At 46.2% G+C, this 25,161-nt stretch overlaps 2 protein-coding genes across 6 annotated transcripts; one reads left to right on the top strand and one right to left on the bottom strand.

Moving 5' to 3' along the window:
• The first annotated feature begins 155 nt into the window (after positions 1-155).
• E4F1 (E4F transcription factor 1) lies at positions 156-10,859 on the top strand. Its single transcript, XM_081840638.1, has 14 exons — positions 156-411; positions 1,601-1,725; positions 2,312-2,408; positions 3,106-3,311; positions 3,906-4,026; positions 4,374-4,526; positions 5,022-5,188; positions 5,910-6,137; positions 6,387-6,486; positions 7,017-7,234; positions 7,780-7,978; positions 8,480-8,640; positions 9,003-9,065; positions 9,967-10,859. The coding sequence occupies exons 1-14, from the start codon at positions 243-245 to the stop codon at positions 10,318-10,320; spliced, it is 2,361 nt and encodes a 786-aa protein (XP_081696764.1). The 5' UTR covers positions 156-242; the 3' UTR covers positions 10,321-10,859.
• On the bottom strand, positions 8,654-23,253 carry ZDHHC4 (zDHHC palmitoyltransferase 4). 5 transcript variants are annotated; one of them, XM_081840660.1, is made up of 7 exons: positions 21,649-23,054; positions 21,370-21,498; positions 20,303-20,376; positions 16,372-16,550; positions 15,141-15,266; positions 13,742-13,986; positions 8,654-9,036 (listed from the first exon to the last, which is right to left on the bottom strand). In XM_081840660.1, exons 1-7 carry the CDS (start codon positions 21,694-21,696, stop codon positions 9,007-9,009), a joined length of 831 nt encoding a protein of 276 aa, XP_081696786.1. In that variant the 5' UTR covers positions 21,697-23,054; the 3' UTR covers positions 8,654-9,006. The 5 variants fall into 5 exon arrangements, with proteins under 5 accessions (XP_081696786.1, XP_081696785.1, XP_081696783.1 ...); XM_081840659.1 differs by lacking the exons at positions 8,654-9,036; positions 21,649-23,054 and adding exons at positions 12,537-12,854; positions 23,067-23,253; XM_081840657.1 differs by lacking the exons at positions 8,654-9,036; positions 21,649-23,054 and adding exons at positions 12,537-12,854; positions 23,092-23,244.
• Between the last annotated feature and the right edge of the window lie 1,908 nt (positions 23,254-25,161).

Here is a 25,161-nt window from a genome sequence, read left to right as displayed (position 1 = left end):
CTTCGTTTGCTCGGGCTTCGTCCGCATTTGCCAGGTTCCCATTGGCCTAGCCGAAATAGAGCCTTTCCGCCCTTGCTCCTCATTGGCTGCGGCGCCGTGGCGGCTCTGCCCACTTCAGGTGAGCTGAGGAGAGGAAACCCCGAGCCTCGCCTCAATTGGCAAAAGTTCGGGCTCTGCGGCCCCGCCCCGTGGCGGCGCCGGGCTCGTTGTTATGACGACACGGCCGTAAAGCCGCCATCTTGATGGTTGCGGCGCCTTGCGACATGGAGGCCGCGATGGCAACGAGCGCTGGGCCGGCGGGGCTTACGGCAGTTGGGCCACGGGGACAGGAGTGTGCGGCTGAGGCGGTCTCCGGCGCGAACCAGGGGCCCGCCGCCTTCCTCAGTCTCCCGGCGCCTTTCGGTGAAGAAGGTACCGGCTTGGCAGGCAGGCAGGGATGGGGGGGAGGGGAGGGGTCTCTTACTCTCTGTAAAGTAATGTTCCTCCTGAGGAGGAAGGGGTGCCTGTGGTCCCCTCAGCTCTTTGCGCAGCCCGCTCTTGGGCTTGTCGATGCAGCAGCTCCTTAAGCCACCGAATAAAGGTGAAGGTCCAATACGATGGGAGAGTGCAGGCCTCTCTCTTCTGAGAATTACGGTGTCGCGCCTGCGCCCCTCCTGCTTTGGAGTGAGGAATGGCAAGCGTGGGACTCACTTGCAGGCAAAAAGTTGGTTGAGCCTCGGGAAAAAGGTGCTACGCAGCCTCCTGTCGGGTTCCTCGCTTCCAGCCTCTACAACTCTCAGAACTACTACTCTCATGAGCCTCAGTCAACGTGGCCATGCTTGAGATTGATGGGAGTTGTAGCCCAAGACACATAGCTGTCAACTTTTCCCCTTTCTTGCGAGGAATCCTATTCAGAATAAGGGAATTTCCCTTAAAAAAAGGGAAACATTGACAGCTATGCCAAGACATCTAGAAGGTGGCAGGTCTGCGAAAGCCGCACTGAGCTTTCAGAGTCTATATCCCTGAAGTTTCACTTCTTTTTAATGTAACCCTACACCTGTTCTTTTAAACCGCAGCCTGGATGAGAATGATCAGGAACACTGCTTCTGCTAATGTGCCAGAGTCAGGAAAGAAACATGATAGACTTGTTTCTTAGCCAGAGTTGCTCAGTTGTAAAATAGCTCCTGCCTACATCTTTTCTCTGAGAAAGCATGTATTTCATGGTCACATTTAAGAGAGGACAGTGGAAGTGCTGGGAATGGGGATTTCAGCAGTGTAACTTGTGCAAGCTGCTGTATTGAAATTCTCTTCTACACAGCTTTTTAGGGTGCAGGAGCTCTGCCCCTTTCTGCACTTGACCCTTATTAAGCATTGCAAAATCATGTTCAAATCTTAATCAATGTTAAATTCTCAGCTTGTTTTTCACATTTACTGGATGCTTTTATGTCAAGGTGTGTTCTCAAGCTATCCTATCAATGCTTAGGTAACAATTTGTACAACTTCCTTCCTATCATATAATGACCAATATAAGCTAGAAACCAGCTGGTCTGAATGCTTTCTTTAAATAGTCTTGTTATTCCATCTGAAGATGGTGACAGTTTTCTTATCCTTTGAATTTTAGATGAAGATGACAGGCACAAGTGTGGTCGGTGCCAGTCTGAGTTCACTTCTTTGGAAGAATTTGTACAGCACAAATTACAAAAGCTTTGCCAGAGGCAGCAAGATACTACAGCAGTAACAACCCCGGCAAGTTTCCTGAGGCAGGATGTGGGGAAGGCGATGGCTGGATTCTCTTCTAGACTGCTTGCTAGGACAAGTTTTCTCATTGTGGGCAGTGGGTGGGGGAAAGCATGGCAATATTGCTCTAGTAGTTTTGGGTAATTACTGGATGGGTTTGAGGGAGGCTTAGGTGTGATGCCTGGAAATTCACAGATGTCTTTTTTAAGTCCTACTGCAAGAGTGGCAGGGTAAGTCAACTGACTACTGTTGAAATCAGTAGTGGGAAGCCTCTGGCCAGTGGACCTAATTGGGCCTGGCATGGGTCCTCGTTTGACTTGTGAGGCCATTTCCCCCAAAGCACACCTCCACACCTGATGTCAGGTTTTAAGGCATCTAAAAACATGATTCCAAAGGAACCAGTGAACCTCAAAAGGAGTTCCCAGGTGTTCCTTTGCAAGCAGCACTTGATTGGTGCAGACAATAAACCTCCATCACTTTGGGGAAGAGTGAATAAAGTGTGAGCAGAGAAATATTTTTAATTTTGCATCTCTCACTGTTTGGCTATAACTATTGCAATATGCATTCTTTTACTAAAACTCAGTTTGCTGCACAGGTCATTTCATCTGTTGAAGAGCCTATAACTGTAGCTCATATAGTTGTTGAAGCTTCTCCAATAACAGAAGAAATCAGCAACACATCTGCAATACTAGGTATGTTCACCAAACTTTCTGAGGTATTTTGAGTGTTTCAATAAACTTGTAGAAAGTACATAAAGGTAAATCAAACAGTATAAGCTTGAATTCCATAATCCTTTGACAAACCCCCCTAATAAAAGTTCCTAAGTAACCTTTTCATTCACAGCTTGTCATGGGGATAGGTAGCTGGTGAAAGAACAGCAAAAAGATTGTAGGAGTAAACAGTTCTCACAACACAGGAAAATGCAGTGTTGTTGCTCAGGGACCCAAGCTGTTTAACTCTAATAATTAACCTGGGGTTTGATGAAGTAGCAAAGTTTCCAGATGAAACCAAATTATGCAGGATGGTGAAAATCCAAGCAAACAATGAGAAATGTGATAGGCTCTCCAAACCAGATGAACAGTCAGCAGAACGGCAAATGAGGTTCAATGTAAGCTGAGTACAAACTGAGGCACATAAGTTAGGAGAATAACAAAGAGAACCACAAGTTCTGGGTGCAATTAACTGGCTGTCCAGGAAAGAGAATTTGGGGTTGTGAGGAATAACTTAGTAAAACCATCAAATGCACTTGCAGTGAAAAAGTGAAAAAATTATGCAAGACAGTATTATGACAAGGATCAAAATGGTCATTGTCATAAGACCTTTATGCAGACTTTGATAGTTTGTATGGCTTGATAGTATCTGGTTTACTGTGTGGTGTTCTGGTTGCAGGTAGTGGGCACATCAAAGAAGTCATTGTAGCCGGAGACCATGTATTTGAAAGCCCAAATGGCCACATTGATGGTGACACTGGAGAGGGGCAGGACAGTCCTGAAGGCCCAGAAGAAGGGGCCTCCATGGAGCTCATCAAAGTTAAGCTGCTGGTTAATAAAGAAGGCCGATACGTCTGTGAACTGTGCCACAAGACATTCAAAACGGTATGTTTTAAGTTTGTACCAGATCGTACAAGATAGTGCTGGACAAATGAGAAAATACTGTAGAGATTTGCATTTATTTATTTATAGATTTATTTATTCATAGCATTCGGGTGGCTTGCAATATACAAGTAAAAAACTCGAATCTGAATACAAGTAAAATGTTACCAAACCTTCAAAATCGAAACAATTTTAATTTTTATGTATACTCCATCATTTTTGCCTATACAGTCGTACCTCGGAAGTCAAACGCCTTGCGAGTTGAATGTTTTGGCTCCCAAATGGTGCAAACCTGGAAGTGATTGTTGCGGTTTATGAACGTTCTTTGGATTCTGAACGTCTGTTGCAGCTTCCAATGGGCTGCAGGAGCTTCCTGAAGCCCATTGGAAGCTGTGCCTTGGTTCCTGAATGTTTTGGAAGTCAAACGGACTGCCAGAATGGATTCCGTTTGACTTCCAAGGTACGACTGTGTGTTTGTTTTTGTGTGTGAATATATGTGTGTGCTTGTGTAGCTACAGCTTGAAATTCTCCATTGATTAAAACAGGTGATCTGTGTGCCTGGCAGCATCACCAATAGTTCCTTTCTCCTTGCTCCAGGCCAGCATCCTCAAAGCTCACATGATCACTCACAGCAGCAGGAAGGATTATGAGTGTAAGATATGTGGGACATCTTTCAGGACCAAGGGCTCGCTGATCAGACACCACCGTCGTCATACAGGTGAGAGGACAGATTGGTTTGTTATAAAATCCATGGTGGTGCTAATGTGTGTAGAAAACCCCTCTTTGCTTGTTGGTGTATAATGATTGAGTCAGAACGGACAAACCCCCTCTGCTGGCGACAATGGAAAGCATGAGAGCCATGACTAGGGCTCCAGTTTGCTAGCATTGCCAAAAGGATGCTGCAGTGGATGCTATGAAAGGAACATCCCATTGAGATCCAGTCACGTCATCCCCATCTGCTTCCTTTTCTGAGAAAAGCAGAAGAGGGAAAATTTCTTAGCTGGAGTCCATGCGCCATTTTCTTCCATGTCATAACTCTTGTCTTTTACTTCTCAACCTGTTAAGATGAGCGTCCTTACAAGTGCAAGAAATGTGGGAAAAGCTTCCGAGAGTCAGGAGCCTTGACCCGGCACCTGAAATCCTTGACTCCTTGTACTGAGAAAACTCGCTTCAATATGAACAAGGAAATAGTTGTGAGCAAAGAGGATTTAGCAGCAGGTCAGTGAAAAGACCAGCAGCTTGCCCTGCTGTTTGTACAGTTTTTTGTCTTTCATTGAAAGTATTCTCTGTTGGTCCAAAGCAAGATGCAGCTCATGTCTATGGCAGATCTAGAAGGCAGTTGAGTAAGGTGGGACATTTCTGACCTTACGTGAGGGGTGTCCTCTGGCTTTGCCTCTGTTTTCTGAGAGGCCTTTTCTTGTTGAGTAGCATGGTGGCTAAGTAACCAGGCTCTGAATACAGAAATCCAAGTCTTGCCTCTAGGAGGCCTTAGGCATGCCGTAACCTGCAACATGCCTACTTTAAATAGTTACTTGTAAACAAGATAGTGCTTGAAGTACTTTGACAATTTGAAAGCATCATGTAAATGCAGAAATATTGCAAACACAGAGGAAATTGCTTTGGATACTGGGGGAAGAGAAGACCTCAAAGTGGGAAGTTGTATTTGGGAGCTAGGTTGCTTGCTGAGACTCCTGTTTGCTGTTTTTCTTGAAGGGTCAAATGATTCCAATGTAGAGGCTGTTCCCTCGCTAGCAGCTCAGTCTGTGGAGTCCCCTCCTGTCATTCATTTAGTGACGGATGCAAAAGGGAATGTCCTCCATGAAGTCCATGTCCAGGTGCAGGAGCTCCCAATCACAGAGGAGAAATTGTTGGGCCAAGAGGTTAGTGCCACTCATGATGAGGGGAAGGTTGGCATTTGGCTTAGACTAGAGACACACACTGATTTCTAGCTGTGAGACAACATGCCTGACCAGTCTCAAGGGGCAAGGTGGAAAGAAAATTCTAAAGAAGTCTTGCTTTGAAATCTTGGAGGTGATAAGTTTACCTGGATAATTTCAAGCCCAACACAAGGCATCAAAACTCAAAGCTCATCTGCAAGAAAGCAAGCAGCTCTAAATAATGTCTCCCTCTTTAGAAATTTGAGAACTTTTGGTACGCTCCTCACAGGCATCTGAGATCAGTTGGCTAACAGAGTTTGGCTTTTCTGTTTAAGAGAGTGGGTATCAAATTGTAAGACGGGCCACTACTGAGTGTGTGTAAGTGTAAAATTGCAGAGGGTAAAAAGATTCTGTAGCGAGCAGGCCCAGTGGTAGGGGTTTAATGTTGCTTCCTCAAAAATGGCTATTCTAACTAAATTGCGGAGTGACAAGGAATATCTGGGAGATAAATCCCAATCTAAACCCTGCATATGGCATTCTCTGGGAGTCATTTGCATTTTCTGATGGGTTGTGGGGCCCGGGAGAAGAGATGCCAGTGGTTTCCTGAGTTCAAAGGGCTGAGGAATGCTGACTTAAGAGAGAGCTTTTAGCAACTTCTGGGGCTAAAACAATTGGTCTCTACTTTGCAGTTAACTGCCCTGCATCTGTCCCTGGTTTTCTTTAGCCTTCAAATCCTGAGGATCTGCCCCCTGAGGGAGATGACAATGAGAACTTGCTGAGGGAAGCCATGAGGAATTCTGGGATTGTGATAGAACAGGTGTCCATGGAGGAGGCGACCAAATCAGATGAAGCCAATGAGGTGACTGTTGCAGAGGAGTCAAAGAATGAAGAGGTGGAGATGCCTGAGAAGCTGTGTGGGGAGCAGTACGTGAAGATCGAGCAAGCAGAAACTGTAAGTTTGTCAGGGTAGCTGTTTTTCCTGTATTTAGGTTAACTCACCTCTCCTGAAGTCAGGTTTGGCTGATTCATGACAACAGGTCTTGGTGGTGTGCAGCTGTATACGGGTTAACACATGACGTGCGCCGCCCTTTGCTGCCTTCAGTGCTGCTTTAACAGTGGCATATGCTGCCTTTCAAATAGGATATCCCGATTCAAGCTTTTGCAATGTCAAGTACTTATCCTGCCCCCCTCTGTTTCATAGCCAGATGCAGATGCGACTGATGAGGGCCAGGTGTGCCCCTACTGCAGTGAAGTCTTCCGGGAACACAGCTCCCTTGACCAGCACATTAGCAGACATTTTGGTAAGGGGACATCTTGTTGTGTCTCGTCAAGGTATCCATGGACAAATCGCTTCCTTGTACAGTCACAAAGTTTTATCAGGCTGCAGCTGGGTGGCTTTCCAAGGCATGCAAACAATTTATTTTCTCTGTTAGATTGGTGCACATTGCTGCAAGATACCATAAAACTAAAAATAGTTTGAATGCCTCAGGATTGCTGAGAAATTATTTACTCAATAGCAAAAATGGTAGATGTCTCGGGCTTGCTCAATTATTCAGCTGAGTATTGCAGATACTGGCTTTAAGTTTAGCTTCTATATGCAGGTTAGTCTTTGAGCAAAGGTCAACCCTGAGATCTCTGGCTAAATCAGCCTCATGCCTGAGGCACCTGTCGTCTTTGCTACGAACAGAAAATTTATGGGCAGTTCCTCTGCAGCTATGAAGGCAGTTTCTTCTTTGATATCCTACCGCCTTGCATTTTCAAATGTCATAAATACTGGACATTCCACCTGCTCTAATCCTCTTTTTTGTGAAACTTCCCACCCCTTGCCCAGACTACAAACCTTTCCCTTGTGAAGAGTGTGGCAAAGGATTCACCAAGGGCTACTTGCTGAAAAAACACCAGGAAGTGCACGTGAACGAGCGGCGGTTCCGTTGTGGGGATTGCGGCAAGCTGTACAAAACAATTGCGCATGTGAAGGGACACAGGAGGGTTCACTCTGATGAGCGGCCGTATCCTTGCCCCAAATGTGGCAAGAGATACAAGACGAAGGTAGGAGCCCCACATCTTTTGGGACTTGTTCTTTGATGGGAACCTGGTTAAATCCCAGGGCCGCATTCCGCTTTAGGTGACTTTTGGAGGGCCATGTGCCAGTAGGGAAAAGTGGGCAGAGCAATTTTACCTTGGCATTAGCACTCAAAGTGACTGGGAGACTTGTGAGGAGCATTGCTTTCCATTTTGCCCGAAGGACACGAGTTGTGCTTCTTTAGAGTTCTCTTGAGTGTCCTGAAAGTGCTCAAATGAAAATTTCTGAGCACTGCTGAAGGATTCTGCTGGGCTTTGTGCCAAAAGTTGGGTGGTTTATTTTTCTTTGGCAGCAAGTCTGCCTCCAGTCACCTGTCCTTTATTTAAAAAACTGCTCTTGGCAGACAAGAAGCTTTGTGAAGTGCTCAAAGTGAAGCAGATGATTTTTTAAAAATACTTTTAAGAGTGGTGTGCGATGGATAATGCTTCTGTCTGCCCAGGAGGTCCAGTGTAGGAAGTTTGCTGCATTTGTCTATGTTCACTCATGGCTTCCATGCTCTCCTGTCCTGCAGAATGCCCAGCAGGTGCATTTTCGGACACACCTCGATGACAAACCATATGTCTGCCAGTTCTGCAGTCAGGGATTTCGGGAAAAGGGTTCCCTGGTGCGCCACATCCGCCACCACACAGGGGAGAAGCCCTTCAAATGTTACAAATGTGGCCGTGGTTTTGCAGAGCATGGCACCCTCAACAGGCACCTGAGGACCAAAGGTAAGGGAGTTGTCCCTTTCATGTAAAATGCAAGCTGGAGCCAAGGACAACATGTGCTAGCTTCTAGAATAGGAGAAGCTTTTTGGCAACCCCATCACCTGCCATCTCTGTAGAGTGCTATAAGATTTAGAGGCCAAGAGGTTGGGAGGCGGGTGCAGAACCTTCCTGGTGAAGTTTCTAGAGGTCAGAATATTGGTTGATCTTTTGATCTGGTGGTGGGGAGAACTGGATTTCTTGTAGTGGCTGAGTATTTGTTTAAAAGCATGTATAAATGGCTTAATATTTTAAAATATTATATAATAGTTCGTTGCTCCCTGAGCAAATAATCCAGAATAAGGAAACAAGCTATATTTGCAAACAGTGGGGCCAAGAATTTGGCATTCCTTGGCACAAAGGGTTTTTTCAAAGACATATTTTGATAAAAGACTTGAGCATGTCAGGATTGAACATGTATCCAGAAATTATTTTAATTTGATAAGAGTTACCTTATTCGTCACCTAGGTGGCTGTCTGCTTGCCTTGAAAGAAGCTGAAGAAGAAGCAGTGTCGGAGGAAGGTCAGTCTGCTGACAATTTGGCTGCAACAGTCATTTCTGAAGATCCTCCTACAGTCCTCGTGGAGTTCTCTTCAGTGGTGGCAGATACGCAAGAGTACATCATTGAGGTAGCTGAGCAGCACTGAGGGAGAATCTCTTTGAGAAAACCAAATTTTCCTACACTGCAGGGTTGGTGGGTGGTTTTCAGTTGTGGTTTGTTCAGGGACAGTGAGAGCCAGACTGTAATCTGTCAAGCGCTTCTGAACAGACTAGGCCAGGCTTCACCAGCCTGGTTCATTCTACTTTTTGAACCATTTTCATGAGCACTAGGATCCTATGGCTGTGCTGGCTGAGCCTGAGAGGCATAGCAGAATGTATGTGGTGGATTGTGCCTGGAGCAAAGAGCATTCATGAGGACATTACCAGCATGTGAAAACACTGCAAAGTAAAGTTCCTGCTTTAGGGAAAATCTGTGTTCTCTCTCTTTTAGACAGCTACCGAAGAGATGGAAACCACGGAAGCTGCTGAAATCATAGAAGGGACAAGGCATGAGGTAGGTTGCTCTCCCTGAAGAGGCTCCTTACAATCCTTGCTACTAAAATATTTGAAGCTTGAAGTGATTAATTCATTGATATAATTACCGAGACATCTTTGTGGCAAACACACACACACACACACACACACACACACACACACACACACACACACGACTAGGTAGCCTGTTTGTTTAATACCTTCTTGGGTGGGAGAGTGGATCTAGGAAGCTGCTTTCTACCAGGTCTGCCCTCCAGGATCTAGGGCAGAAAAACGTCTTTGCCATCCACCAGGGATTGAACTTGAGGTTTTCTGTATGCAACACAGGTGCTCTGTGTCCACTTCCCAAAGTTCCACAACCCCTTTCAGAGAGGAGAGCCTCCCCAATTCCTGGCACTGAGAAAGAAAAGCAAGTGGTTTGGTCTTAAAGTGACTTTTATCTTAAAGCAAGAGCCATTGCGGAACTCTGTATTTTCTCTTCTCTTCCCCACCCTTTATCTTTGGACTCTTCACACCCCATCTGTTAGTTTGCTGGAGGAGGGAAGAATTGCTAGTTTGGAGCTGGACAGCATGTCAGATTTGTGTCCACTTATATATTCCTTTGTATTTTACAGTATAGGTGAAAGGAACTAACATCTATTCATTGTCAAGGGGTTGACATACCCCATCCCTTAGGGCTTTTTGGCTCCATGGTTTTGTTTCTTTCTCTCTGGACACATTTTTAAAAGAGCGGCTGTGCTGGCTAGGAGTTGTATTCTGAAACATTTGGAGGGCACCACCTTGGGGAAGGCTGCTGTTCATGAAAATGTATGCCACACTTGTCATCCTCTGTTGGACTCAGACTACACGTGCAGCAACTCTGGTACAGTGTGTGCAAATCTGGCTTTGAATCATTGGTGTATTTCCTTCCTTCCATGCAGGTGGACAGTCACATCATGAAAGTAGTTCAGCAGATCGTCAACCAAGCAAATTCTGGCCATCAGATAATTGTCCAGAATGTCACTGTGGCAGAAAGTTCTGCCTTGACACCCGACGGCACGGACGCAGACACAATTGCCATAGCAACTCCTGAGAGTCTCACGGAGCAGGTTGCCATGACGCTGGCTTCAGCCATTGGTGAAGGAGCTGTGTTGGCCACAGAGGGGAGCAGCGAGGCTGAAGAGGCAACGGTGACAATGGTGGCATCCGAAGACATTGAAATAATGGAGCACACGGGGGAGTTTGTGATTGCCACCCAGGAGGAGGAAGTGGAGGTTCAGACTGTTATAGTCTAAACCAGGGGAGAGAGAGCCATATCTACATTCAATGACTGGAGGCTGCCCTGTGGGTGGTCTTCAGTGCTGGGGCACTCTGGTGGTGCCAAAGGGCTCGATGACTAGTGTCCTCATAGCACTTGTGCTCAGCTGCTGCTTGTTGAAATCAGGCAGTGATGGAGCGAAGCACTTTAATCTTAGTTTAGTGGGAGGAGAAAAAACGGATGGTGGGGGGATTTGCAGGGAAATTAAACTATGCCATGCAACCAGAGGCCTCCTTTCTGGGGCACCTACTTGCCTTTCATATGTAAGTCCATATAAGGCATGGAATGTAAGCTATTCATAATGGACGCAAACTTTAAAGAAAAGTTTGAAAATGCTTTACTATACAGGAAAACAGGTTATCTTAATATCCTGCAACTGTTACATAAAGGCCACAATGTACATTTTGTAACCATGTAACATTTAATTGCTTATTGTACAGTTTGTAAATGTTTTTAAAATACATAATTTTCTACAAAGTTCTGATGTAATAAAAAGAGAGCTATTATTAGATGAAAGCTGGTTATTTGTTTTTTGTTTTGGTAAAAAGTAGCTGTCACTTCTCTTATCCTACAGATTAAATGTAATCCAGCAAGACTCTATATGCCAGACTCTTGAAATGAATGTTAGTTGTGCAAAAGCAGTCCGTAGCCTTAGATTATTCCAGTTAACAAGTTTCTAGTTCTCATGATTGGAAACTAGGGTGGTGCCTAAAGTCTCAAGAAGCAAGCAGGGGCTTAGGGCTCCTAATCAGAATCATATAATTGGAAGGGACCATGAGGATCATCTATAGTCCAACCATAGGGTGCACCTAGTTTTCAGAGGGGGAAATCAAGGGGGGGGGGAAATGACACCACCACCCCCAGCTCTGGGAGCAGCGGACAGGCTGCACGCAGCCTGTGCACTTCTCCCAGACCTTCTCCCTGCTATTGTGGGAGGTGGGGGAATTCCCCCATCTTCCGCAAAAGCCCACAGGAGGGAGAAGGGACAGACTCAGCCAGTCAGTCCCTTTTCCCTCCTTGGGGAAAAGCCCCCAAGAGCGGTGTGCTCTTTAAAGGCTGTGCGGCTCCTGCGGGCTTTTCTACGAGGTGGGGGAATTCCCCCCCCCGTAGAAAAACCGCACACCCTTTAAAGAGCGTGCGGCTCCTGCGGGCTTTTCAACCAAGCCTGTGGGGCTGGCGGAGGGGGGGAAGCACTGCTTTCCCCCACCGCCAGCCTCCAAACCAGGTCGGGGAGTAGCATGAAGGCGTTGCGCGCCTTCCCGCTGCCCCCCGATCCCGAGGGGCTGGCAGTGGGGGGAAGCGCTGCTTTCCCCCACCGCCAGCCTCAAAGACCAGACTCTCCTGGCTTCAGCGAAAGCAACGCGAAGCCTCCGGAGCGCAGGCGTTGCTATCGCTGAAGCCAGGGAGCCTGCATTCGCTCCATAGGACACACACACATTTCCCCTTCATTTTTGGAGGGGAAAAAGTGTGTCCTATAGAGCGAAAAATACGGTATTTCCTTGTCCCTACCACAAACTGCAGCTTCAGCTTCCATTTTAGGCAGACACTAGCAGTAAACAGGTATGTTTACTCCAGTTGCACTGGTATGTTGGGGCTTGCTTGCAAGGCTGACTCAACAGTTAAGGTCAGGAGTCACTAACCTTTTGGGGCCAGTAGGCACATTTGGAGATGGCTGCCACTTCCAAGAGCACGGGTGGAGGACCACTATACAGTGGTGCCACGCAAGACGAATGCCTCGCAAGACGGAAAACTCGCTAGACAAAAGAGTTTTCCGTTTTGGAGGTGCTTCGCAAAACGAATTTCCTATGGGCTTGCTTCGCAAGACGAAAATGTCTTGCGAGTTCCTGCGGGGTTTTTTTCCCTCCCCCCCCTTTTTCTAAGCCGATAAGCTGTCAATGGGCTTGCTTCGCAAGACGAAAAAACCGCTAGATGAAGAGACTCGCGGAACTGATTCTTTTCGTCTTGCGAGGCACCCCTGTATCCAGTTCTGCCAGCCACTGAAGGATAGGCTGAGACAGTGCAAAAAGGAAGTGCACAGAAAGAGCAAACGCCCTCTCTGGGCACTGTGATGAGAATGAAGACCTTTCTCAGGCCCCGTAAGAGGTAGGTAGTGTCCGGCACACTGGATGCCCATGGGCACCACATTGACTACCCTTGCGCTAGATTAATTTTGCCTGGGACTTTCATGCTGAGATTAAAATTTTAAGATTTGTACAGTCCACTGCTGTCAATGGTAACTCACCTTTGCTTTTTTTCAGGGCTCATAATTGGCTTAAGAATTTCTGTGATGTTACCCTGGATGCCTCTAGAATAAATATTTTTGTAACCCCTCTGCCTGGTGTCGTCCTCTGAGGATGAACATTTATATCTTGCTGACTTGAACCACTCATTGCTTGTCTGGTTGGTCAGGATCAGATAGAGAGTAAAACAAAAATAGGAGCCCAGTACAATTGAAAGGACAACAACGAAGCCCAGCATGAATACGATCCTGGGGAAGGTCAGGAAAAGATGCTGCAAAGAGAAAAATACCCAGCTGGAGTCAAAATGCACAAAGAATAGCCTAAACCCCCTGTCCTGGTGATTCATGTGCCTACTTCTTCCTTCAATGATAGACAGCTTGTCAATACTGCACTTTGATCAATGTGATCAGTAAGTTTGCATCTTGAATAATTTGAAAATTTAGCTTTTATCTTGATAGTAAAAGAAAAGCTAAAATTCAAATTACTAAGAAAACCCAGACTAACCATAGTTCCTTTGATCACCATACAATATGCACTTATCTTTTGCTTTTAGTACCAGTAGCCCTTATATCAAAGAAAGACAAAGGCACATCTAAGTAGCTTTGTAAAACAACTATTCTCAAGAAGGTGCATACTATTAGTTTCTTGGGTGGTATCCATCTGAACAGTTTCACTATTGCCAGCATTTTTGACTGCACAATGGAATCCCACCCCCATGCAACCCCTATATTTGTTCTGGGGGTCACCCCAAGCCTTAAGCTTTAGGGGGTAGGTGGGGAAAAGAACTTCCACTGTGCATCCAAAGAGCTTGCGACTAGTGGAACTGTTTAGCTGGATCCCACCCCTTGATAATAAAAGCACGTTAATCTCAACGTCAGAAAAGGCATATTTAGTCTCCAAATTAATGATTCTTTTGATTAAATTTAATTCAAGCTTTGAAATCTATTCTGCAGATCAGAAGAAGTGAGACCCTTTCAGCAAAAGCTTGCTGTTCCCTTCAAGGGAGTCCACAGATGAAGGCATCAGAAATTAAGGGTTGTATCCAACTAAACCCTGCTCACAGCAGGCTCACTGCAACTACTGGTCCATTAATTTCAACAGAGCTACTCTGAGCAGGATTTAGTTGGGTACAGCCCACGTCACTTTGTCAATTTTTACCTGAATAAGGAAGAAGGCATCAATCGGGCGCTCCTGGCCTTGGTCATCTGTGTAATACCCCTGCATCATATTTGACAGAAAGACCACCTGGATGAGGAAAGTGGCTGTTAAGACTGCGATGGAAACAGCCATGGAGGTCAAGGTAAGGAGATAGAGCAGGAAGTATCTGATGTTGAAGGCACCAATGCAATTGTTGACCCAAACACAGTGGTGATCAAAACGATGCACGCAGCTGTTGCACACACCTGATCAAAGCCAGAAGAAAGGTCATGATGTTCTGGTTATCAAGAAACCAACCCATAACCCTCCTGAGTTTAAAACATACCAGTTAAAACAAACAAATGAAAAACCAGGCATGAGCTATTAGCATGCTGGGTTATTCCTAATAGCCCCATTGTTCAAAGGGGAAGGTGGGCGAATGAGTGGAGGGAAAGCAAGCAGCAAACCAAATAAAATATTTTTGACCCAATTTGACCACACGTGGTAGGTCTCCTGGTGCAAAATCTCTTCTGAAGAGGCCTCCAGCAATGCACAGGGTGAGAGCAGAGCTAAAGGCAGATGGGGGAGGGGGTGTTTGACATTTTAAAAAGGCAGGGCCATCAGGCAGGCTGAGGCAACTGCCTCAGGTGGCAGAATCCAAGGGGCACATCTGTGGCTATGGCAGCTTCTGGGTTGTAGGGGGAATCTCACCAGATCCCTGTGAGATTACGCAGAGGTCTCTGTTAAGCAAGGCAGCTGGGGTCTGGGGAAGGTCATGTGAGGCCTCTGCACGATTTCGTGAGGTTCTCACTGGAACCAGAGCCCTCAACTGTGTGACCTCTGTAAGCAGGGCTTCAGTGGACATGGTAAGTGGGGGGCGAGCAGCAGAAATGCAGGGTGCTACCTTCTTGGCAAAATGGGATAGGTCAACCTAGAAAAAGGACACAGTGGATACAAGGAGTTTAGGGCCAGAGCAGAAACAGATGCCAGGATGAGCAAACCCTTTTAATCCTAGGAGGTCCTAAGATACAAATTTAACAAATAAATTACTAAAAAGACATTAATATTCTGCTTTTCAACACAAATGTTCTCAAGAGTGCTTTACAACACAAACTGAACAGTATAATAACAATAAACAAAAACGGTAACTAAAAGTTCTGTCAAGACTCATCAACATAGGTGAAGGTCAGATTATTATATGATGACAAAGCAGGCAAGAGATAGCCATCTGCTCTGGCAAGACAGGCAAAATAAGTGGAAGTGGAGTGACAGGAGTGGTGTTTAACAATCCTACGTCATGCGTCTCCAGCCACTACCTTTCTCCGGCCTGTGATGGTGGGACCCCTTAAATGGATGGCCTCCAAGGCAGATCTTGGCACACATATACAGTCATGTGGGAATAATTATAATATAAACTCACCACAGTGCTTGGATCGGGCAGGTTTCCTCACTTTGCAAGTGGAGCACTCAACCCCTTTCTCAAACATCACACCGTCATAGGCATATGCATGGAGAAACTGCACCTGGTTGGATTTGGTTATGGTACCTGGACCGGGAAAGGAAGTAGCAAATGGTGTCTTGTTGCTAGAATTCTTTCCTGACATCCGATTTCAAAATCCAGCAAATATAATAATTTGCCCTGCTACATCAGCCCAAAGGGGGTCCATCTAAGGCAGCATCCTGTTCTTAATCGTGCCCCAATGGGAAGCCCAAAAGTAGAACCTGAGTGCAAAAGCAGCAACTTTCCCCAGTTGTGCTCTCCGGCAACTGGCATTCAAAGGTATAACAAACTCTGACACCAGAGGCAGTATGCAGCCATCCCATCATGACTAGTAGCCACTTATATCCTTAGTATTCTCCACAAATTTGTCTAATTCCCGTTTTAGGCCACCTAAGACCTGTGGGAGAAAATAATGTAGTTTAACTGCTTGGTGAAGGCATAATAGTGCTTGCACGTGTTGGTGAGACTCTCCAAAACCCAGGAGACAGGTTGTGACTGCTGCAATTCTCACACTTGAGAAAGAAGACAATTGGCTGGGCCATAAAGCTCGGCACATAGCAAAAGGACGGTGCCCAAAGGGTGAAGCAAAACTGAAAGGAGGAAATAACTGGAAAATAATGTACATAAGATAAGTGAACTGAACTAAAAGAGCGGTACTGTGAAAGAACTTCCCTGCAGGAGGGGAAAATTACCTAGTCTGCATGTTCCAGAGAGGTGCCTGCTTTGGCCATCCAAAGATAACTCAGTGGGAAGGAGGCAGCCATGCATCCTTGGTGTATGTGTGTATACAGCAGCCTTTCCAAACCTGGTGCCTTGTACGGACTACAATTCCCATCAACCAGCTGTGCTGCCTGGGTGTCCAAAGGATCTGGAGGGCACCAGTTGGCAAAAGCTGGCATAAACGGTATGGGTAGGGCACCAGCCAAAACTCTAGTCTAGCTGCAGAATCTACCCAACTGAAGCTCTTTGTAAGGTCACAGAACAACTGAAGAAGAATGCTCATTTCTTTGTATTCCCAGGTTTTATAATGAGCGTCTTATATTAACTGGAAGCAGACATAGGTTCATCACCCCATCCGCTGAAATCAAGGCCATTTATGGGGTACTTTCCCTCTGCCCAAGAGTTACAATTGCAGGGAACGCAGTCTTACCTGGGTTAGTCTTGGAGCACAGAATGAAGAAACCTATGTTCACAGCCAAGAGTAGGTAAGGGAGGAAGAGGAAGTGACTGCTGAACTCCAGCTCCTGACAATAGCCAAACACTTCCCAGGAATATTCCCCGTAAACCAAAGCTTCCAAGAGCAAGTGCAGGAGCACAAATGTACAGTTTCTGCAGCAAAAAGAAAAGAGGTGCGTAAGGGTAAGCTAGACTCCCACTCGGAAATATATCAGACTTGTGATATTTTGCACTGGATATTGCAGCCTAAGGTGTTTTAAAGGTGAAGAGTAACTGTCCTCAGAGAAACCTAAAAGCCAAATTAAGCTACTGGTCTCCTAACTGGTCCTGTTTTGAAAACAACTGTAATAAAAGAAATAAAGCTGCCATCCTAAACAGACTTGAGAGTAATCCCCATTAAACACACTTCCAAATAAATATGCACAGGATTGTACAATAAGACTACCTCTTTACCCTTTGTCAGCCTTGCTGTTTCTCTTGAGCTGGATGAAATCAGTGACATTCTGAATGCAGAAACTTTAATCCAACCAGGAAATGAAGCAAAAATACCCGCATTTGCTAAACTGGAGTAAAAGCAACAGTGAAGTCCTGTAGATATATCACATTACTAAATCATTTCCTCACTCTTATTTGTTTCTGTCTCCCATTATAATAATAATAATAATAATAATAAATTTTATTTATATCCCGCCCTCCCCAGCCGAAGCCGGGCTCAGGGCGGCTAACAACAATCAACAATCAAACAATCAGATATTCACACATTCTAAAAATATTACATTATAAAAATCAATTAAAATCAAATTAATGGCAACTAATTAAGCAAGATTCTAAGCAGGTTGCCAGAGGAGGGAGTCAGACTGCGCCCTGACCAAAGGCCTGGTGGAACAACTCTGTCTTGCAGGCCCTGCGGAAGGATGTCAGGTCCCGCAGGGCCCTAGTCTCTTGTGACAGAGCGTTCCACCAGATTGGAGCCGCAGCCGAGAAGGCCCTGGCTCTAGTTGAGGCCAGCCTAACCTCTTTGAGGCCTGGGACCTTGAGGATGTTAGTATTTGCAGACCGTAGGTTTCTCTGTGGGGCATACCAGGAGAGGCGGTCCCGTAGGTACGAGGGTCCTAGGCCGTATAGGGCTTTAAAGGTTAAAACCAGCACCTTAAACCTGATCCTGTACTCCACCGGGAGCCAGTGCAGCTGGTATAGTACCGGTTGAATGTGATCTCGCAGCGAAGACCCCATAAGGAGTCTCGCCGCGGCATTCTGCACCCGCTGGAGTTTCTGGGTCAGTCTTAAGGGCAGCCCCACGTAGAGCGAGTTACAATAATCCAGTCTGGAGGTGACCGTCGCATGGATCACAGTGGCTAGGTCAGGGCGAGAGAGATAAGGGGCCAACTGCTTAGCTTGGCGGAGATGAAAAAATGCCGCCTTTGTTATAGCTGTAATCTGCGCCTCCATAGAGAGGGAGGTATCGAAGATTACACCCAAACTCTTAACGGACGGTGCTGGCACTAATTGCACCCCCGCAAGAGATGGGAGTTGCCCCCTCAATCCCATATCATCCCGCCCCAGCCAGAGGACCTCTGTCTTCGAAGGATTTAACTTCAACCGGCTCCCACGTAACCATCCAGCCACAGCTTCCAGACATCTCGCCAGTGTATCGGGGGCCGAGTCAGGATGGCCATCCATCAACAGATAGAGTTGGGTGTCATCGGCATACTGATGGCAACCCAGCCCAAAACTCCGGACAAGCTGGGCGAGGGGGCGCATAAAGATGTTAAAAAGCATCGGGGAGAGAATCGCACCCTGAGGCACTCCACACACCAAGGAGTGGCGCGATGATAATTCCCCCCCGAGCGCCACCCTCTGTCCCCGACCAGAGAGAAACGAGCGCAGCCATTGAAGGACTGTGCCCTGGATCCCCACGTCGGCAAGGCGGTGGTCCAGGAGTTCGTGATCGACCATGTCGAAGGCTGCTGACAGATCTAGAAGAATCAGCAGCCCCGACCCGCCTCGATCCAGCTGCCTACGGAGATCATCTGTTAGGGCGACCAGAGCCGTCTCGGTCCCATGACCAGCACGGAAGCCGGACTGGAATGGATCCAGAGCAGATGTTTCATCCAGAAACCTACCAAGCTGTTCAGCAACCGCTCTCTCAATCACCTTACCCAGGAATGGAAGATTCGAGACCGGGCGGTAATTGGATAGATCTAAGGGATCTAATGATGTTTTCTTTAAGAGCGGACGCACCACTGCCTCCTTCAGTTCCCCTGGGAATATCCCGGTGCCAAGGGACAAATTGATGATATCCCCCAGGGGGGCCCGCACCTCGTCTGGACACGCTCTAATCAGCCATGACGGGCACGGGTCAAGAGGACAGGTGGTGGGCTTTCCAGCTTGGAGGAGTCTGTCCACATCGGCTGGAGATATCCGGTCAAAATGGTCCAATACTGGACCCGAGGACAGTCGAGGGGCCTCCAGTTCCTTTATTGTATCCAAATTGGCAGGGAGGTCATGGCGGAGCAACAGGACCTTCTCCGCAAAAAAGCTCGCAAATGCCTCACAGCTGTGTGTCAGATTGTTATTTAAATTTGGCTGTCCTTCAAGGGACGTTAAAGACCGAATTATACTAAATAATTGCGCCGGGCGAGAGCTAGCGGATGCAATGGAGGCCGAGAAGTAAGACTTCTTAGCGGCCTTCACAGCCATCTCATAGGTTTTCATAAAAACCCTATAAGATGTTCTTGAGGCTCCGTCACGGGCACCCCGCCATACTCGCTCTAGCCGTCTGAGGTCCCGCTTCATTTTCCGAAGCTCCCCGGTAAACCAGGGAGCCCGGTTTCTGCGGGGTCGCAGAGGGCGCTTAGGTGCGATCTCATCGATGGCTGCCAGGAGCTGGGTATTCCAGCCCTCAACAAGCTCAGTCAATGAGTCGCCAGGGAGAGCAAGGTCCCGCAAGGCTTGACGGAATCTATCAGGGTCCATCAGCCTCTGCGGGCGAGCCCAAATCGGCTCGCCACCTAAGCAGGGTGGGGGTGGAAAGTCAATCCTGGCTTTCAGAGCGTAGTGATCAGACCATGGCACCTTCATCGAAGGAGACATGATCACATCTATACCGGCACCAAAGATCAAATCCAGCGTGTGGCCTGCTGGATTATCTTGATAGATAAGGCCTATTATCTTGATAGTTCCTTCTTGTGTGTCACTTTCTGTATGCTTTCATCAATAATTTAAATTACCATGTTTTCTTTTTAATTCAAATCTATTTTTGCTGGGATGCCACTCCATTTCCTTGAATGGTGAAGCGGACGCCATTACGCACCCAGTCCTGGCAACAAAAGTCACCCAGATAAAAAAGGGAAGTTTCTCTATCTCCAAGGGTTACCCAAAATATACAGAAAAATCATGGCTTAAAACAGACTTGTCTAACCTGAAGCCCTTCAGATGGTTCCAACTACAACTCCCAGCAGCCCCAACCAGCATGGCCATCAGTGCACAACAGAGAACCAGGAATGCAGAAGACCTGCTGCACTCTTGGAAAGCACAGGAAAGTCATCTTCGGAAGCCATTCCGCAAAGCTATGGCAATTCAAAGAGTTTTACACTATGACTTTAGGGGTGTAATACTTTGTGTCTTAATGTGGAAGTGAGCCTGCTTAGAAAAGGCAACTGATAGGCACCATAGAAATACACACCTCCTTACCCTTGCCTTTGATATCTGAGATGTATGTTTTTGTGACTCACCCTATTCTCATGTCTGTGGCTTGTTTTAAATTGTTTTAACATTGCACCCTGGAACCTTATGGTAATAAATTGAAATGATAATTTAAAAAGTGACATAAATAAAATTAAAATGTTAGTGCTAACAATCAGACAGGCAAGGAAAAGGCACAAAAGAAGGGGTAGAAGCAGTACCGTTTATGGAAGAGTCCATGAAGCACCCAATGAGCAGCTCCTTGGACTTGGGATGGGACTATACGCAACAGCACCTACATGACAGAAGACAAAGGGGGAGGAAGGTTTTTTTTTTTTTAAGGGGGAAATAAAACATCCCCAATCATTGAGTTTTTTACATTCTTGGGTGACCAAGTAAGTGCCACATGGACAGAATCCAGCTGTATTTCTTAACTGATTCTTGACACTGGAAGAATTCAGAAACTGTTTATTTGGCATTAAGGTCTAGTTCTCAAATTGGTTTTGAGGGTGAACCACTTCAGATTGCAAATGGGGTTCAGAAGACTAAATCTTCCTCCCACAGGAAAGAAAACTCACCCACATATAAAATTAGCTCATAGCAGAGAAGATTGAGCTAGAATTCATCTCCCTAACATTTGGCTTTCTATGTGTAAAGGTTTTTGTAACTGTATGGAGAAGCATCCACTCCCACGAGCTCCTTACTTGCACTACTGAAATAGTACAACCCAGACTCAAGTCTACCCCTTTTGCTGTTTTTAGGAAATGGCATTTGCATCTCTTCTAAAGAGAATGGAGATGGAGGAGAATTTGTGGTCCTCATGGTGTTGCTGGATTCCAGTTCTCATTATCTGTAACCACTGGTCATGCTCTACCTTTATCTGTTCTTATTGTTGCCTGTTTATGTGCCTATTTATAGTTACTTTGTGTGTGTGTGTATTAAATGTAAATTGTTAAATGTAAATAAATAATCACCACTAGTCAATTCCCTTTCACATACAAGTCATGATATCTTTGGCATAGAAAAATGCTTTTGTTCTATCACAAGATTGAAGAGCCAATGATGGATGGGAACACCTGCCTTTACCTGCAATATGGAAGAACAGGATTGGCACACAGACTGAACATCACCATTTTGTCTAGATGCTCCTCTGGCAGCATGAAATAGAGATTGGTGGGATGGAAGCTGACCTGTCATCATGCTAGAAACAGTGCTGGCAAATTTTAAGTACCACTGTTGGCAAGTGGGCACAGCAGTGGGGTGACAAACTGATGTGATCATTCCTTACCTGAGTTATGCAGGTAATAAGCCTTGAGGGGATGCTTTGCTTCCTTCCGGAATAGAAACAAACAAGGAGAATGGTCAGCAGAACCAGAAACACATAGAGGAGGAAGAGGCTCAAGAAGTCCATCCTGCCCTACAAAATCCAAAAAGCAGCTGATTAAAGAGGAGCCAATTCCAACAGGGAAAAAGTGCAGGGAACCCCCACAAATATACTACCAAAGAAAGGCTGTATCTAACAGTCCAGGAACAAGCTTTGTGCCTGCTCCCTGCCCACTTGCCTCACCCATTGTGTGCCAAGATTTGGCACTGATCTCTTGGTTTGCCAGTTCATAGCTTCCCATAAAACATGCCAGGATATTGGTCTCTAAGCTAGGTGTGTGAGCAGGCGGACCTGTTTCTTGGATAAGAATATGACCATAAGGAAAGCCTGCTGGATCAAGTCAATGGCCCAACCTGTTCTCAACTGCAGCCAAACAGATATCCCAATTGGAAACCCACAAGCAGGATTCAAGAACAAGAGAACTCTCCTGTCCTGTGGTTTCCACCCACTGGTATTCAGAAGCATTATTGCCTCTAACTGTGGAAGCAGAACATAGTCATTGTGACTAGTAGCCATTGGTAGCCTTGTCCTCCCTGAATTTGTCTGATTCCTTTTGCCTGTCCTGAATCTCACAACCTCCAGCTTTCTTGCATGTCCCAACTAAGTTCCAGTCTTATGACTGAGAGAAGTAGGCAAACTCCCTGCTCACCTTCTCCACACCGTCAGGCACCGTTTCATCCTGTTCCCCCTCCCAACATTGTATGTCTTATTTTAGTGCAGGGCATGAGGAATAGCTGTGCCCAAGTGGCACTATTACAGGTGCCACAGAATACTTCTTCCCCGCTGGTAAGAACTCAATTTTTTAGAACAGCAACACCTACACTTGTGACTTTGGCTGATTAAAATTCTTCAGCCATTGTAGAATATTATATTGTTTTGTGGTTTTTACTTTAACTATCTGTGTTTTTATCTTGTATTTTTATCTTGTGAACTGCCCTAAGGTCTTTTGATCAAGGGCGGTATCTAAATCTAATAAACAAACAAACAAACAAACAAACAAACAATAAAATACTCTTTGAAACTCTCTGCCTATTCATATCAGCAGGGCACTTTCACAGCACTCTTTTCAGCACCTGCTAAACACATTCTTGTTTAGACAAGCCTACTCAGATAGGGTAAAAGATAACTTTTCAAAGGTCTTAAATTATGGTTAGCAATTTCTGGCGATTTTATGGGGGGGGGGGTTGTAAACCGCTTGGAGGTTTGTTCGTTTTCACAATCCAGTTGTGTATAAATTTTACAAAATACTGCCTATAAATAACGCCCATTAGCCCACCCAACAAGGCCAATGCTCAGGGATGATGGGACTTGGGAGACTGCAGGCTCCTTGGGGCAGAGCCCGTCTTCCCACATGTTTGATGCCATTTAAACCCAAGACCCGCGAGCTGCCCTTCTGAAGGGCTGTGGGGGGTTTCCTCTGCTTGGCGGAAGGAGAAAATCCGGGGCCAGAACACAGCCCGCCCCGCTCCCACTCAACCCACCCCCCTTAAGAGCTACATGCAGCGGCCTTCAAGAGGGGAGGACTAGCAGAGCGACCCCCGCCCTATCCATTGAAGCAGAGTTGCCGGGGTTGGGGAAGGCGCGTTGCCTGGCAACAGCGCCAGAAGCAGGCCGCTTTTCGCTCACGTGACTCCAAGTTAGGGCGCCGCCATGATGGAGCCGGAAGCGGGCGGAGAACGGCGAGTCCTTTCCTAGAGTGCCGGAAGCCTAACGGCGCCACTTAAGTGAGGAAGGGCGCGTTACCATGGAAACGCGAGTGCGGCCAGCGATGACGCCAGGGACCCAAGGACTGCTGCTGTCGCGTCACGGCCCCGCCCTTTTCCGCCCCCGCCCCCTTGCTCCGGATTAAATCGACGGGGTAGCTGACCCCCTAAAGTTCCTCTTCTGGCGTGGTTTAGGTTTGCTAGCTGACTTTCCTAATCTGGGACCACGGAGGGAGGCCATAACTGCTCCGGATTAAGTGACGCAGACAGTGTCTGAGTGTCACACCTCTCTCATGTCCTGCATAACGGGGCGAAGGAGGGGTTGGTCGGTTCATTTATTTAATAAAAATTATACATTGCTTGATTATTATTTTTTAAAAAAACAAAACCTCAAAATGCCTTACAAAAAAGATAGCATAATGAAATTGTCAATAAGAATTAACAATAATTTAGCACTTTTGAATACAGTTAAAATAACACTTCAGATAGTAACAACAACAACAACAACAATTTTATTATTTATACCACAGCCCATCTGGCTGGGTTTTCCTAGCCACTCTGGCCTGCTTACAACGTATCTAAAAACGTAATAAAAACACCCATCCTTAAAAACTTCCCTAAACAGGGCTGCCTTCAGATGTCTTGTAAAAGTCAAATAGTTGTTTGTATTTCCTTGACTTCTGAAGGGAGGGTGTTCACAGGGAGGGCGTCACTACTGAAATTAAAACTCGCATCAGTTTTCTAAATGGGCTTATCTGAACAATAATGTTTGTAGTAGGCACTGAAAAGAGTATACAGTAGTATCTCGGGTTAAGTACTTAATTCGTTCCGGAGGTCCGTTCTTAACCTGAAACCGTTCTTAACCTGAAGCACCACTTTAGCTAATGGGGCCTCCTGCTGCTGCCGCACCGCCGGAACACGATTTCTTTTCTTATCCTGAAGCAAAGTTCTTAACCTGAAGCACTATTTCTGGCTTAGTAGAGTGTGTAACCTGAAGCGTATGTAACCCGAGGTACCACTGTAGTGAAGTCTCCTGCCTGATATCAATGGATGCCCACTAGAGCTCTTCCCTCATTATCACATCTATACCAGTTCCCAGGATTCTTTGGGTGAAGCCATGTACTTTAAATGTATAGCGTGGATCTAAGTCATGGGTAGGCAAACTAAGGCCTGGGGGCCGGATCCAGCCTAATTGCCTTCTAAATCCAGCCTAGAGACAGTTCGGGAATCAGCGTGTTTTTACATGAGTAGAATGTGTCCTTTTATTTAAAATGCATCTGGGTTATTTGTGGGGCATAGGAATTCGTTCATTTTTTCCCCTTCAAAATATAGTATGGACCCGCACAAGGTCTCAGGGACAGTGGACCGGCCCCCTGCTGAAAAAGTTTGCTGACCCCTGATCTGAGTTGTAGAAGCCCATAATGCAGATTATTCACAGCACAGAAGAACAGAAAAATGAATAGTAGTTCTCTAAGGCTGAGGAAGATTGAAGCCTTCTCCAGTATTCCTGCAGCTCACTGTGGGTAATTGGATCAGTCTCTAGCTCTGGGGCTTTCCCAATAAATCCTTTTCTAATGGTGAAGGCTGGATTTAGATCTTGGACTCCCTGACCCTACACAAATCACTTAATGCTGGCTGCAAATATTTGATTTCTGTTTATGGGACATAATGGAAATCTCTCCGAGGGGTCAAGATAAGGACAGAGACAAAAGTGAATGGGAAAGGCTCTGTAGAAAAGTAGCTCTTTCCATGGTGCCTGTTCACTTGCATTTCAGCTTCCTCAACCTGGTGCCCTCTAGATGTGTTGGGCTACAACTCCCATCAGGCCCAACCAGCATGGCACTGAGTTACAGGAAGCTGAAGTAGAGGATATGTGGCCATCTGGTGGATGTTGTTGTAGTCCAAAATGCTTTGAGAGAACCAGATTGGGGGAGTCTGGCTTGGAGTCTTGGGACTGTTATGTCAAACCTCAGTCACTGTAAATTTGTATATC

Source organism: Podarcis erhardii, assembly GCF_964252035.2.
Source record: "Podarcis erhardii genome assembly, chromosome: 14".
Taxonomy (NCBI): Eukaryota; Metazoa; Chordata; class Lepidosauria; order Squamata; family Lacertidae; genus Podarcis; species Podarcis erhardii.
Note: the sequence above shows the minus strand (reverse complement) of the source record. Positions and strands in the feature narration are given on the sequence as shown.

Excerpts from the sequence above, each read along its gene's own strand:
- E4F1 (XM_081840638.1), top strand. The coding sequence starts at position 243 with ATGGTTGCGGCGCCTTGCGACATGGAGGCCGCGATGGCAACGAGCGCT. Across the intron at positions 2,409-3,105 it reads CAACACATCTGCAATACTAG|GTAGTGGGCACATCAAAGAA; the intron begins GTATGTTCACCA and ends TTCTGGTTGCAG. Across the intron at positions 4,527-5,021 it reads CAAAGAGGATTTAGCAGCAG|GGTCAAATGATTCCAATGTA; the intron begins GTCAGTGAAAAG and ends TTTTTCTTGAAG.
- ZDHHC4 (XM_081840656.1), bottom strand. The coding sequence starts at position 21,696 with ATGAACTGGCAAACCAAGAGATCAGTGCCAAATCTTGGCACACAATGG. Across the intron at positions 16,551-20,302 it reads CATGGACTCTTCCATAAACG|AAACTGTACATTTGTGCTCC; the intron begins GTACTGCTTCTA and ends TTTTTGCTGCAG. Across the intron at positions 13,987-15,140 it reads TGCCCGATCCAAGCACTGTG|GTGTGTGCAACAGCTGCGTG; the intron begins GTGAGTTTATAT and ends GGCTTTGATCAG.